This window comes from Patella vulgata, chromosome 6 (genome assembly GCF_932274485.2).
Source record: "Patella vulgata chromosome 6, xgPatVulg1.2, whole genome shotgun sequence".
In the NCBI taxonomy this organism is placed as follows: Eukaryota; Metazoa; Mollusca; class Gastropoda; family Patellidae; genus Patella; species Patella vulgata.
In genome coordinates, this window is record NC_065884.2 from 42,440,720 (window position 1) to 42,455,242 (window position 14,523).

General features: G+C 35.7%; 1 protein-coding gene across 1 annotated transcript in view; it reads right to left on the reverse strand.

Moving 5' to 3' along the window:
- The window catches only part of LOC126823267 (small G protein signaling modulator 1), a 56,538-nt gene that overhangs the window by 14,743 nt on the left and 27,272 nt on the right, over nt 1–14,523 (reverse strand). The window contains exons 4-5 of the mRNA XM_050551989.2: nt 5,351–5,482; nt 5,106–5,173 (exon numbers count right to left, since the gene is read on the reverse strand). Of these exons, the coding sequence (XP_050407946.1) occupies nt 5,106–5,173; nt 5,351–5,482 (200 nt within the window). The remainder of the gene's footprint in view (nt 1–5,105; nt 5,174–5,350; nt 5,483–14,523) is intronic.

The following is a 14,523-nucleotide window of genomic DNA, read 5'->3' on the forward strand; positions in this document are numbered from 1 at the left end:
GATCAGACGATAACTTTTGGCGTTGGAGCATTCACAAGGTCCAAGAAAGTAAAACAAGGGCCATAACTCTATAGACGTAATAAACAGAAATTATTGAAATTAAATAAGCTTCTTCATCTCACAATCGGATCATAACTTTTGGCGTAGGAGCGTTCACAAGAAATTGGGGACGATGGATAGACGGGGGGCGACGGCATAGGCGTACGAGCTGGGGGGGCTGGGGGGGGGCGGCCCCCCATTTTGGGCACCAAATGCTGGGAAATCGGGGCACACAATTGTACTTTGTAAAAGTTGTATAAAATAATATTGCGTTTTTGAATGTGTCCAATTTAACAGCTAATTTATTATTATTATGTAACATACTAAGAACCTAGCTACATTTTTTGGGCACCAGCCACCACCGCCCTCCCCCCCCCCAAGTCAAAAATTTCCCCGTACGCCTATGGGCGACGGCAATATACGTCCACATTTCCATGTGGCCGTGGTCGTATAATCAAAATTGGATCAAAATTGTGACCTCTAGAGGCTCCACAACCTTGATATACCGTATTTTTTTACACTACTTGGGTACGTGGGGCGGCCATTTTGTCCAGCAGTTTTGGTCCAATTTTCACGAAATTTGACCTCAGCTGACATTACAGTGTAACGGTGATATAGTTGAACGTTTCTTTTAAATGAGATAAAAATTGTGACCTCCAGAGGGACTACAAGCTAAAAACATAATTTTTCGTACAATCAAGGGCCATAATTCAGGAAGTTACGATCCAATAGGCACATATATCGAAAGGAACCAAGGAACCAAGCTAAAATATGTGATTTTTCGTACAATCAGGGGCCATAATTCAGAAGTTATGATAAAATCTGCGCGTATATCGAAAGGAACCAAATCAGATGAAAATTGTGATCTTTAGAGTGTCCAAAAGCTAAAAACGAGATTGTTCGTACAATCAGGGACCATAATCCATGATGTTATTGTCCAATACATGCCAATATCAAAACGTACCAAGATCTTTGGGAGATGGTGCTATATTTCAAGTTTCGGCAAAATCGCATAAAAATAGTGACCTGTGTAGAGTGTCCCCAAACAATTTGTGGACAGACATCCTGACTGACGAACAGACTGTGTGGCAACAGGATAATACGTCCACGTGAAAATGTGAGCGTAATATTCATTGAAAATCGACAGTTTTCTTCCTTTCAATAGGATGGACAGACAACCAATAAAATTTTCAGTAAAATAGGTTAATAGCTGCAGCCTATAAAAGTGATTACAAGGGGCACTGGAAATGATTATTGCAAAAACATTAAAGATAGGTTGCCAGGCAACAAAACAAGAGTTGTTGCATATTTTTACTTTTTTCGGTAAAGAAACATTTATAATACACTTAAATCTGATTAAGAGCAACAACTCATTAAGTAATTATCAGAAAACCATTAGAATTTGTTTGTTTTTATAAAGTTCTGCCCCATGCTAACGTTTTGTATACAAAACTTTTAATATCATGGATTTAGCTGTTCAAGACATAAAAATTCATTGAAAATCAATATACTTGTTCGTCTCAAGATCTTAAACTCTGTGTATCAATTTGAAGTCAATCGGATGATAACTTTAGACTTTAGAGCGTCACAAAGTGATCAAGGGCCATAACTTTGGCAGTAATTATCGGAAATCGTTGAAAATCAAAAGGATTCTTTGTCTCATGACCTTAACACTGTGTATAAATTTAAAGTCAATCGGATATTAACTTTAGCCTTTAGAACGTTCACAAGATTTTTTGAAGTCATCAAGGGCCATAACTCTGGCAGTAATTATCGGAAATCGTTGAAAATCATTTGGATTCTTCGTCTCATGACCTTAAACACTGTGTATAAATTTAAAGTCAATTGGATATTAACTTTGGCCTATAGAGCGTCCACAAGATTTTTCAAAGTGATCAAGGGCCATAACTCGGATGATAACTTTAGCCTTTAGAGTGTCACAAAGTGATCAAGGGCCATAACTTTGACAGTAATTATCGGAAATCGCTGAAAATCAATAGGCTTCTTCGTCTCTTGACCTTAAACACGGTGTATAAATTTGAAGTCAATCAGATATTAACTTTGGCCTCTAGAGTGTCGACAATTTTTCAAAGTGATCAAGGGCCATAACTCTGGCAGTAATAATTGGAAATTGCTGAATATCAATAGACTTCTTCGTCTCATGACCTTAAACACTGTGTATAAATTTAAAGTCAATTGGATATTAACTTTGGCCTCTAGAGCGTCCACAAGATTTTTTGAAGTGATCAAGGGCCATAACTTTGGCAGTAATTATCGGAAATCGTTGAAAATCAATAGGCTTCTTCGGCTCATGACCTTAAACACTGTGTATAAATTTAAAGTCAATCGGATATTAACTTTGGCCTATAGAGCGTCCACAAGATTTTTCAAAGTGATCAAGGGCCATAACTCGGATGATTACTTTAGCCTTTAGAGTGTCACAAAGTGATCAAGGGCCATAACTTTGACAGTAATTATCGGAATTTGCTGAAAATCAATAGGCTTCTTCGTCTCATGACCTTAAACACTGTGTATAAATTTGAAGTCAATCAGATATTAACTTTGGCCTCTAGAGTGTCGACAATTTTTCAAAGTGATCAAGGGCCATAACTCTGGCAGTAATAATTGGAAATTGCTGAAAAAAAATAGACTTCTTCGTCTCATGACCTTAAACACTGTGTATAAATTTAAAGTCAATTGGATATTAACTTTGGCCTCTAGAGCGTCCACAAGATTTTTTGAAGTGATCAAGGGCCAAAACTTTGGCAGTAATTATCGGAAATCGTTGAAAATCAATAGGCTTCTTCGGCTCATGACCTTAAACACTGTGTATAAATTTTAGGTCAATCGGATATTAACTTTGGCCTCTAGAGCGTCCATAAGATTTTTCAAAGTGATCAAGGGCCATAACTCTGGAAATAATTATCGGAAATCGCTGAAAATCAATAGGCTTCTTTGTCTCAAGACCTTAAACACTGTGTATAAATTTAAAGTCAATCAGATATTAATTTTGGCTTGTGGACGCCGGATCACCGGACGGACGGATGGACGGGGGCGACGACAATATACGACCACATTTTAATGTGGGCGTAAAAAAATCAAAGACATTATCATAAAAAATCAATGAAAAAGAGAACAGTTCTTTCTTTCCATAGCATAGATTGCCTCTGAAGTGCTGACAAGATTTCATAACAAAGGGAGTTATTATCGAAAAACAACTTAATCAAATCCCACAATAACCAGCGGCTGTCAGGCAGGTTTACGCCCACATTTTGCAAGAGATGGATAGAGAACAAGCTAAAAACAAAAGTGATTTTTTGTACAATCAGGGGTAATAATCCAGAAAGTTATGGCCTGAAATGTGCAAATATCAAAAGGGACTGAGATCTTTGGGATATAAAGGTATGTTTTAAGTTTCATCAAAATCAGATAAAAATTGTGACCTCTAGAGGGTCCACAACATTCGTATTACACACTTCTACACAATTTGCGTACAAAGAGCGGCCATTTTGTCGGGCAGTTTCATTTCGATTTTACCGAAATACGAAACCAAGCTTCATTATGGTGGAATGGTGATGTATATAAAAGGTTTTTAAAATCGGGAAAAAATTGTGACCTCTCGAGAATCCACAAGCTAAAAATGCGATTGTTTGAACAATCAGGGGCCATAATCCAGGAAGTTAAGATAAAGTATCTGCGATTATCAAAAGGAATTAAGATCTTAGTGTGTAATGTAGATATATTCACACATTTTTTTTTAAATCGGATAAAAATTGTGACCTCTACGTTACGATCCGATATGCGCGAATACAGAAAGGAGCCAATATCTTTGGGTTATAAACATGAATTTCAAGTTTCAACGAAATCGGATCAAAATTGTGACCTCTAGAGGGTCCACAACCTTGATTTACCAGATGTTTACACTATTTGCGTACGAGGCACTTTTGGCACGATTTTCACGAATTTCGAACACAAAATTTGAACTCATCAAACATTACGGTCTAACGGTGATATATTCAAACGTTTTTTTAAATCAGATAGAAATTGTGACCTCTATGGGGTTCACAAGCTAAAAACGCGAGTTTTCGTACAATCAGCCATAATTCAGGAAGTTATGGTCCGATATGCACAAATATTGACAGGAACCGAGATCTGTGGGTTATAAACATGCATTTCAAGTTTTATCAAAATCACTGAAATCAGATGAAAATTGTGACCTCCAGAGGGTCCACAACCTTGATACACAATATTTTGACACTATTTGCGAACGAGGGGCGACCATTTTGTCTGGCAGTTTTGGTCTGACTTTTACGAAATTTGAACTCAACCATCCTTAGGGTGTAACGGTGATATATTCGAATGTTTTTTTAAATCGGATAAAAATTGTGACCTCTGTGGGGTCCACAAGCTAAAATCACGATTTTCAGTACAATCGGGGCCATACTTCAGGAAGTTATGGTCTGATATGCGCGAATTACAAAAGGAACCAAGATCTTTGGGTTATAAACATACATTTCAAGTTTAAACCAAATCGGATAAAAATTGTGACTTCTACAGTGTTCACAATAAGGAGACATAATCCATGAAGTTACAGTCCGATACATGCCAATATCAAAAGGAATCGAGATCTTAGGGTGATAAACCTATATTTCAAGTTTCATTGAAATCGGATAAAAATTGTGACCTGTAGAGTGTTCACCAACAATTGTGGACGAACGAACGGACGGACAGGGGCAACGACAATATACATCCACATGAAAATGTGGGCGTGTAAAAAAGATACCGGTGAATTATTCTTTAATGTATTATCGTAAATCATTGAAAATATATGGCTCTAACAAGGTTTTGTAAAAAAAAACGACAGACCAACAGACGAACGTGATGACAGGTTACAAAAACTAAATGTACACTATGTTACTAGTTTATACTGTTTTGTCAAAATTCCTTGAAAATAGAATAATTTAGCTTTAACTCTATCAAACCAGAAACACAATTTATCACTACATTATAGGTAAATAAATTGTTAAAGAAAGTACATGTATAAAGATACCAGAAGTTTTAATTACTTAATAAAGATGCAAATATAGGTCCGTCAACTGGATCAGATATCAATGCTTCTGCTTCATAATATCGACTACAAAGAGAGAAAACATTAGTAAAAAAATTTTGAGTGAAAAAAATTAAGCAAATTTTAAATTCCGATTGTTATAATAGATATATCTATAATTCATAATGAATATTTTATTACAGCAAATAAAACCTGAACTTAATATAAATCTCTCTTTTGAATCTCATATCAAACTAAACAAACCTGTTATTTTGAACTAAATAATCCAGTATTTTTGCTAACTGTTTCTCGAAAATGGCCAGACGAAGCCATAAATATTTCGGATTGTATGTTTGATTTTTCTTTGTCTGATTTTTGTTGTTATCTAAGGATTTTCTGAAAAGAAAAAAGTTAACAAAACTAACAAGAATCAGATCTATTACATTTCTATTGCTTGTTCCTATTATCATTCTTATTACGTATACTGTGACGTCAATCACAGAAATCTACACATGTAGTTCATTCATTGAGATTCAGTTGTGGAACATTAATATGTAAATTTTTTCCATTGTAATGGAAATTTTGTCCAATCTAGAAGTTAAGCCCATAAGCTAGAATTTTGAATTTAGGACTGAATGTAAATTGAAATACATGTAAACTTGTGGCTAATACTAATAGTAACTCATTTATAGTCGAAACTCATTTTATCTTCAGAAGGTATTTTACAAGCATATGGCATTTGAAAAAATTAAGACTTGTTGAGTTGAATGTAGTATTTATTACTGGAGCATAGATTTTCATAAAATTAAACATTATCTATGGTTGAAAATTTGACGATATTGACTAATATTATTGAAAACTGAAAAGAAAAGATGAATTCACACCAAATTCTTTAAAAATAGTATTTCCAAATATCATTAAAACTCTATAAAGTTGATTGGGTCATAGTCTAGTTTTTTTTTATATATTCAATAAATCAACTCCAATTTATATTTAGGGAAAACCAACCCAACAATTTGCATACAACAAGCTAAATTGTTGATATATATGTGTAGTGGTTAATTGAAATGGGCAGGCTATACTGTTAATTGGAATGAATGTTGCCTCTATTCACTTTAACACGATCCAGTAGACGTGGTACAAGGGTTAATCAGCGAACTGGATGGTACAAGGGTTAATCAGCGAACTGGATGTATGAAATGTGTTGCTGACGTTTGGGAAAGTAGGACGAGGGGAAATGTGTAGGGAGTGAAGTGCTGTAAAGGGATAGTTAGATGTATTATGAATGGTTAGAGTGGCTGTGGTGTTACGGTGAAATACTATGCCGCCACCGTAACACCACAGCTTTATGATTTGTTAGACAGGAGTGATGTAATGGGTGTCAACAACTGGGTATGCTGGTACCGTCGCAACGTAGCCGTGAAATATATATTGTGGGGGGGAAGGGCGGAAACGGAAAAATATACAATGTTGACAGTATGTGCCAGGCATGAGGCTGCGCAGACCGAGCGGCAGCTCGATAGGGAGTGTGTGGGAGGGTCACCCTCATAAAAAAATTTTTTTTTAACTTTCAGTTTTCTGTAAGCAGTGAAAACACTATTTTGGCATTGTTTGCGGGGTTAAACCTAAAAATCACATTAATACACCTATTGCACGATATTGTGAAACTAGCTGACGAAGACAGCTCGGGCGGCGATTGTTCGACTCGGGGCTGCTCTGTCAGTATCTAACAAACGCATTTAGTTCGCGTACAACTTTTAAAAACCAAATGTCAGTATGGTATTTCTCGCATAATTGGTTATCGCAAAAACAGAGTAAACTGAAAGCGAGTAATCTCGACTCAAACCTATAGTCTATAGCCTACTTACTACACTCGTCACTAGGCTTCCTATATTATTGTTTATGGACGGTTTACTACTCAGTGATAAGCCTGCGCCGCAAAAAGAGGTCTCGCCTTTTATTATTAGTATAATGACTTCCTCATGTGCGGCAGGTTAGTTTGCTTCTAAAAACACTGTTTTCCGTTCCAAAAAATACAAAAGTAATTTTCTACCAGATGACCATGGTTCTTTTCACCGAGACTAGATAATTTCTCTCGGTGTAAGGATATAGCTATGGATAAGTTCATACAAGGTCAATAAATCCGCGGTCACTTCGGGTCACACTGTTGAGAAAATAAACCGATGGGTTTGTTTAGTAGCAAATCGAGCGTGAATCAACTGAGTTTGTACTGAAAATTTTTTGAGTGATATGTATGAACTGTCTTCACACATTCGGTTTATAATTAGCGATACACAGGTACAGTGGCAAGTGTTGTACTTCACAGACTGTTTACCTCCGAACTACCTCCGCACGAAATCCCCGATTTGGGTACTTGTTAAAAGAAAAAGAAATAGTACCTGTGCGCATGCCAGTAAAAAAAACCCTAAGAGTTCGCGCATAAAAATGCCCGAACGTACCAGGCGCCAGGTCATCTAGACATAAAGTGTTAGGTTGCAATAATAATATAAATAATTGGTTAATGTTGGCTTCACTCTTCAAAAATGTGTCAAGTTTGGAGCTGACTGACACTGCAGCAGTGGCGCATCTGCGGAAAATAGCACCTATGACAAATGTTGGAATTGTGCCCCTGTCTAAACATCTGACACCCATTCTTATTTACATAATTTTACATTAAAATCAGCTCGAAAGTCAATTTTGTTAATCCTAAATGAAAATTACAATTTCACTTTCCTTACTTCCCTAGGTTTAACAGGAGAATGATCTTACTGTCCGTACCTTTCATTGACGATTCCTTCAATTCTTGCACCCACCCAGGGCATTTGCCCTACCTGTGTTACCCGAACTTTGATATAACAAACCAACAGTGATGCATCCTCGGTATCCCCAGTGTTTTCATTCTGTTCTACTCCACTATACCCTGGGTTAATCCATAGGGTTTCCACGATTTCAAATTATCTGCCCTGACCTTGATTGTAGATAAGGGCTACGAATCAATCAAGAAATAATTTACAAACCAGTCGTTTTGCCTTCGCTTTTATAAGGGTAATTAACCAAATTCATGTCCATTTACTGAATGTTTTATGTAAATAATGTATATATTTCTAATTCATTTCTAATTAATTGTATTATCAAAATATGTAGTATGTTTCGATGATTTTAAATATGTATAACATCTATATGTTTGACTTTTGTTATTATTATTACTATTCGTTCTTTATCTGAAATGTTTCATTCTGTTATGTTTATTATTATTGAACTTATACTTGGTAATTTGGTCCGGTCTTCATTAATTTCATATTATATAATTTGTTTTTAGTAAGTACGCATTTAGAATAATTTGAACTTCTCTCATTTAGGCTAACTCCTAAACTTGTCCAATGAGAGTTACTTCCCTTTGTGAACTTCCTTTTCAATTAATGATGCATGGGATTGGTTGATATAAATAGCACAATCATCAAGGCCGAATAATTTGAAAAACCCAGGGGTTAGTGGAGTAGAACGGAATGAAACCGCTGGGGATACCGAGGATGACAGTGAGGCTGATGTCCCCCCAAAAAATCCCAAAATAAATAGATGACACATTAATTATTGATATAATGAATCTATATTCGGAGTTTCATCGCTCTCACTTCATTATAACTAAAGTTATCATGCCCCAAAGCATCAACCAATCAGATTGCCTATCTCTGCTTACCGTCAGTAGACAATGTTCATCATCGAGGCATTCACCTAATGAACGCCTACACCAAGTATGAACATTCTACCTCAATTAGAAGGAGAGTTAATGTGTTCCAAAGTGTCGACCAATCAAATTTCTTATCGCACTGCTTACCCTCAGCAGAAAATGTTCATTACCAAACTTAGTCAAGGTACTGATGTAATAAATCTATACACCAAGTGTCCTCACTCTCACTTAATTAGAACTAGAGCATCAACCAATCAAATTGTTTATCTCTGCTTACCCTAAGCAGAAAATTCTCATCTTCGAACTCCATCAAGGCATTCACCTAATAGACATCTACGCCAAGTGTGAACATTCTAACTCAATTAGAATGAGAGTTTTTGTGTTCCAAAGTCTCGACCAATCAAATTTCTTATCGCTCTGCTTACCCTGAGCAGAAAATGCTCATTATCGAACTCAGTCAAGGTATTGATGTAAAGAAACTATATAGACCAAGTTTCTTCACTCTCACTTAATTAGAATTAAAGTTATCGTGTCCCAAAGCATCAACCAATCAAATTGCTTATCTCTGCTTACCCTAAGCAGAAAATGCTCATCTTCGAACTCCATCAAGGCATTGACCTAATAAACGCCTACACCACGTTTGAACATTCTAGCTCAATTAGAAAGAGAGTTATTGTGTCCCAAAAAGTTTGACGGACAGACGAACGGGACGGACGGACCCATTTTAATAGTCCCCTGCTTTCTTCGTAAGGCGGGGGACAATAATGCAATAATCATTGGATTAATTGTCAGTTTCATTACGAAATAATTCATCAAATACAAAATAACAGCACAATTAAGACTGGTTTTATTTAGTTATTTAAAACTTGCTTTCTTAAAACTCTTACCAACTCCTACATCTAATATTGGACATGCCGGGAAAAATGTAACTAATCATTCATTCTCAATTTCCTCATTAAATGCTGCACCAAATGGGCTTTTAAAAGATGTACCTCCCCCACCCATCCAATGAATAACTACATTTTCACTGCAGGATTTATATTCGTGTAAGAAAAGGTTAGATTTGGCAACAGCCGTAATGGTAAATAATCTATTAGTTAAGGTAAATAAATGTAATAATCAAAACCATACAAATGTCTAGAATAGGATTATAGAAAATAAGATTCTCCAGGATGTGGCAGGACAACACAACTATCCAGAAAACACCATAAATATACAACAATTGCAGACAGATTGTTGGACCTGATAAGGTAATTCACGCAATAAGAATACAGTGTTACAGATTCTGTAACAGAATACAGATACCACTTCTTATGTATTACACATACAACAGATCACCAGAATAATTTGTGTGTAATATTTATTGTAATATAAAGTACAGCATATTCCTTTAAAGAAAGTTGTCAGCGATATCACTCCAGTGGAAGCGGATGGTAAATAAAGCTATTTCACATATACATGTATCTGAAATCACACAGATTAACTAATCCTATTGTTAGTTTAATCCCTTAATTCTCAACTTCAAGAAAAGAATTAAAGCTTTTTATGCCAATATGGTCAGTAACTACAACTTGATGTGAAGTAACCATAGATATCAACAAGAGCATCGCTACCGCTGCAATATATGTCCACATTCCTGCTTTGATGGATATGGTACTTTTTAAAATAAAGAGAATGAAATATGAAAAGAGGGCAAAGAAGGCTAGGCGTTGGGTTTGTTTTGCCAAATTTACAGACTAAATATTAACAAAAAGTGGGTGTGACACTGCGCCAGGAGGTAGGGTCATGCACCAAAATAAATAGTTGCTGTACTTGTGGTATAAGAAATAAATATGCAAATTTCCAAGATGATCCACTCAGAATTGCTGTCTGTAGATGATAAACCCAACCAGTGGCTGCCAGACAGGATACCCCCACATTTTGTAAGAGATGGATTTTAGGGCTGCAACGATTCATCGATGAATCGATGAACTGCAATGTTTTAAAAATCCATGATACAATCAATGGCCGTATCGCGATGTGTAAATAAGTACATGATTAAAATAACTTTTTTACTTTCAGCAAGTGTTAAGGCGTTTTCGACACATGAAGTGGCTTATTATAGCTATTTCGTCAAAATTAAAAATCAGTCTGGTTAAGCAAGTCGTGCTGGAAATTAAGTTGCGTTCAAATTACAGACTTGAATAATATGCGGAAAAAAACCCAACATATTAATATATATACATGTAGGCGTATATATGTCCGTAATATGCAATTTGTGATATTACTGTAAGAATGACGATTTGTACATACTGCATACATTGATCAGAACATATTTTCAATGTATATTAATATTTGATATTAAAATCTTTGTAACATTATTTCTTTTGCTGTTCTGTAATCTATGACTGACCTGACAACGAGAAAGCTTTTCATTGGCTGAAATTGTTGTGGCAATAGAGCCAGCCTGCTGAATTTTTTTTATAATGAATTCACCAAATTCAAGTCGCACGATTGAAAAAAGCAATATTCGGATCGAAATCCCCCATAAAAATTGTGACCTCAAGGAACCACAAGCTAAATACGCGATTTTTCGTACAATGAAGGACCATAATTCAGGACGACCTTCGGTTGCATGGATTTTCGTACTATAGTCGAACCATCTGCATGCGAATGGCATTTAGTTCAACCAGTGGTCGTGACCAGCAGTACCATGCGATAAAGCACGGTCGGGATAGTTCAAAGATGGCTGACAAAACTGACACTTGAAAAGATTTTCTGAAAAATATAATAAAATTGCTGATTGCCGTTGCGTTATTTACACCTTGGTCGGTATTATAGGGCCCATGTTAATACCTGAAAGTTAGTGAATGGGCATTGTAGTAAGATGTTAAATTTGATTTTTTTTTTCGTCTTTTTTTTGATGAATTTGACAGATTAGGATCTTATTCGAATATATATAGGCACACGACAAAAAACTGTACGTGTGAAATGATCTTGGTTGGGGGACATAAATCCAATGAAAAATATTCTGATATTGACTAATCCTATTTGTAACCTATTTTAAGCTTAATCAATTTTTAAAAATACATGAGTAAATAGGAGAAAATATAGCAGGCAGAACAACTGACATGGTAGCCACCATATTGAATAGTCAATGGCTAGGGCCATTTGCGTTTGGGTGCTGGTTCAGACTGTAATCGCGACCATAGTCTACATCCAAAGGTCGCCCAGGAAGTTAAAATCCGATATAAGGAATCAAGATCTTTGAGTTATTAACATGAATTTCAAGGTTCATCAAAATAGGATTGAAATTGTGACCTCTACGGGGTCTACAACCTTGATATACCATAATTTTACACTATTCGCGTACAAGCGTGGCCATTTTGTCTGGCAGTTTTGGTCCGATTTTCATGAAATTCGAACTCAACCAAAGTTTTTTTTAAATCAGATAATAATTGTCACCTCCAGTGGAACCACAAGCTAAACCAGCTGCTGCCAGGCAGGATACGCCCACATTTTGCAAGAGATGGATAGAGAACAAGTTAAAAATAAACAGGATTTTTTGTACAATCAGGGGCAATAATCCAGAAAGTTATGGTCTGAAATGCGCCAATATCAAAAGAGACCGAGATCTTTGGGATATAAAGATATGTTTTAAGTTTCATCAAAATCGGATAAAAATTGTGACCTCTAGAGGGTCCACAATCTTCGTATTGCATACTTTTACACACTTTGCGTACTTTTACACACTTAGCGTACAAAGAGTGGACATTTTGTCAGGCATTTTCATTTCGATTTTCCCGAAATTCGAATTCAACATTCATTATGGTGGAATGGTGATATATTTAAACGGTTTTTAAAATCCGAACTAGATGTTATACACTATTTGAGTACGAGGGGCGTCCATTATGTCCGCCAGTCTTAGTCTGATTTTCACAGAATTCGAACTCAGCCAAAATTACGCTGTAACGGTGATATATTTGAACGTTTTTAAAAATCGGATAATAATTTTGACTTCTAGAGGGATGTGAAGCTAAAAACGCGATTTTTTGTACAATCAGGGGCCATAATTTAGGAAGTTACGATCCAATATGCGCGAATATCGAAAGGGTTATAAACTTACATTTCAAGTTTCATCAAAATCAGAAGAAAATTGTGACCTCTAGAGAATCCACAACCTTGATATATCATATTTTTACCTATTTGAGTACGAGGGGCGTCCATTTTGTCTGTCAGTTTTGGGCCAATTTTTTCGAAATTTGAACTCAACCATCCTTAGGGTGAAACAGTGATATACTAAAACTTTTTTTTTAAATCGGATCAAAATCATGACATCTATAGGGTCCACAAGCTAAAAACATGATTTTTCGTACAATCAGGGGTCATAATTTAGGAAGTTATGATCCGATATGCACGAATATCGAAAGGAACTGAGATCTTTGGGTTATAAACTTACATTTAAAGTTTCAACAAATTCGGAAGACAATTGTGACCTCTATAGGGTCCACAAGCTAAAAACGTGATTTTTCATACAATCAGGGGCCATAATCCATTAAGTTTCAGAAGTTTCAGTCCGATACATGCCAATATCGAAAGCAACTGAGATATTTTGGTTTCGTCAAAATCGGATAAGAATTGTGACCTGTAGAGTGTCCACAAACAATTGTGGATGGACGGACGTCCAGACGGACAGGGGCTACGGCATTATACGTCCACATGAAAATGTGGGCGCAGAAAAGTAAGTTGCAATATTATCGCAAAATGGCTGCCCTCAGATAATACCCTCCCATACTATGAAGACCTACTCAGAAAAAATGTCAACATTGGTTTTTTGTCATTAAACATCAAAATCTACAAATTAAAGCTTGTTCCACGATTCCTACCCGAAAAGCCGACGGATTTACATTAGGGATCAAACTAATAGGTATTTGCATTTCAATATCCCCTACTTTTTTTTGAAGAGTATATATTACTTACAAATTTGAGACATTTAAACCAATTTTATTACATAAATATCATCAACTGTTCCCATAAATCTCACACCTCACATCAACATCTAAGTTGTAATCTAAATTCAATCAATTGGTTGTAAATTAGAGGAGTGAATATGGTCACTATATCATCAAATAATTATAGATTTTTCTCTCGCTCTCTCTCATCATTTATTGATTTGGAAAGAAAAAGTCCATGAGCAATTCTAAAAGACTCACGCAATAAGCAAACAAGTGATTACATTGCTATTGATGCTTTTAGAAAGTGTAATACAAGAATAAACGTTAAAGCTTTGACATACAGATAACAGGAGAACATTCTGATTTTCCATTGATCTGACATGTAATAGAAGCCATTATTTGAAGAAGTTAAAAGCATAATAATGACAAAAGTCAAGTGCAAAAGCTATATAAATGTTTATTTGTAAGCACATATTTATTTGTTATAGCACCTTCAAATACATTGTGGGCTCACAAAATATTTATTCATATCTACATGTACTAGTAGTATTCTATCCATAGAAGGGACATTCATACTTAGATTCATTTTATTGGTCACTGTTAAATGTACAGTGTCAGTATGATGATCTTTCTTATGTTAACTCAATAATACTGATGAAGCAGAAAGTAAAGTTTATCAGCCCATCAACTACAAAGTACAATCATGAAGGCAAATGCATATTGAAACATCTCCATGGTTACCATACAGCACATTCCTGAAACTTTCAACTGAATTTAAATAGGCATATTTAACCATAATGTCAATTGAAACCGAT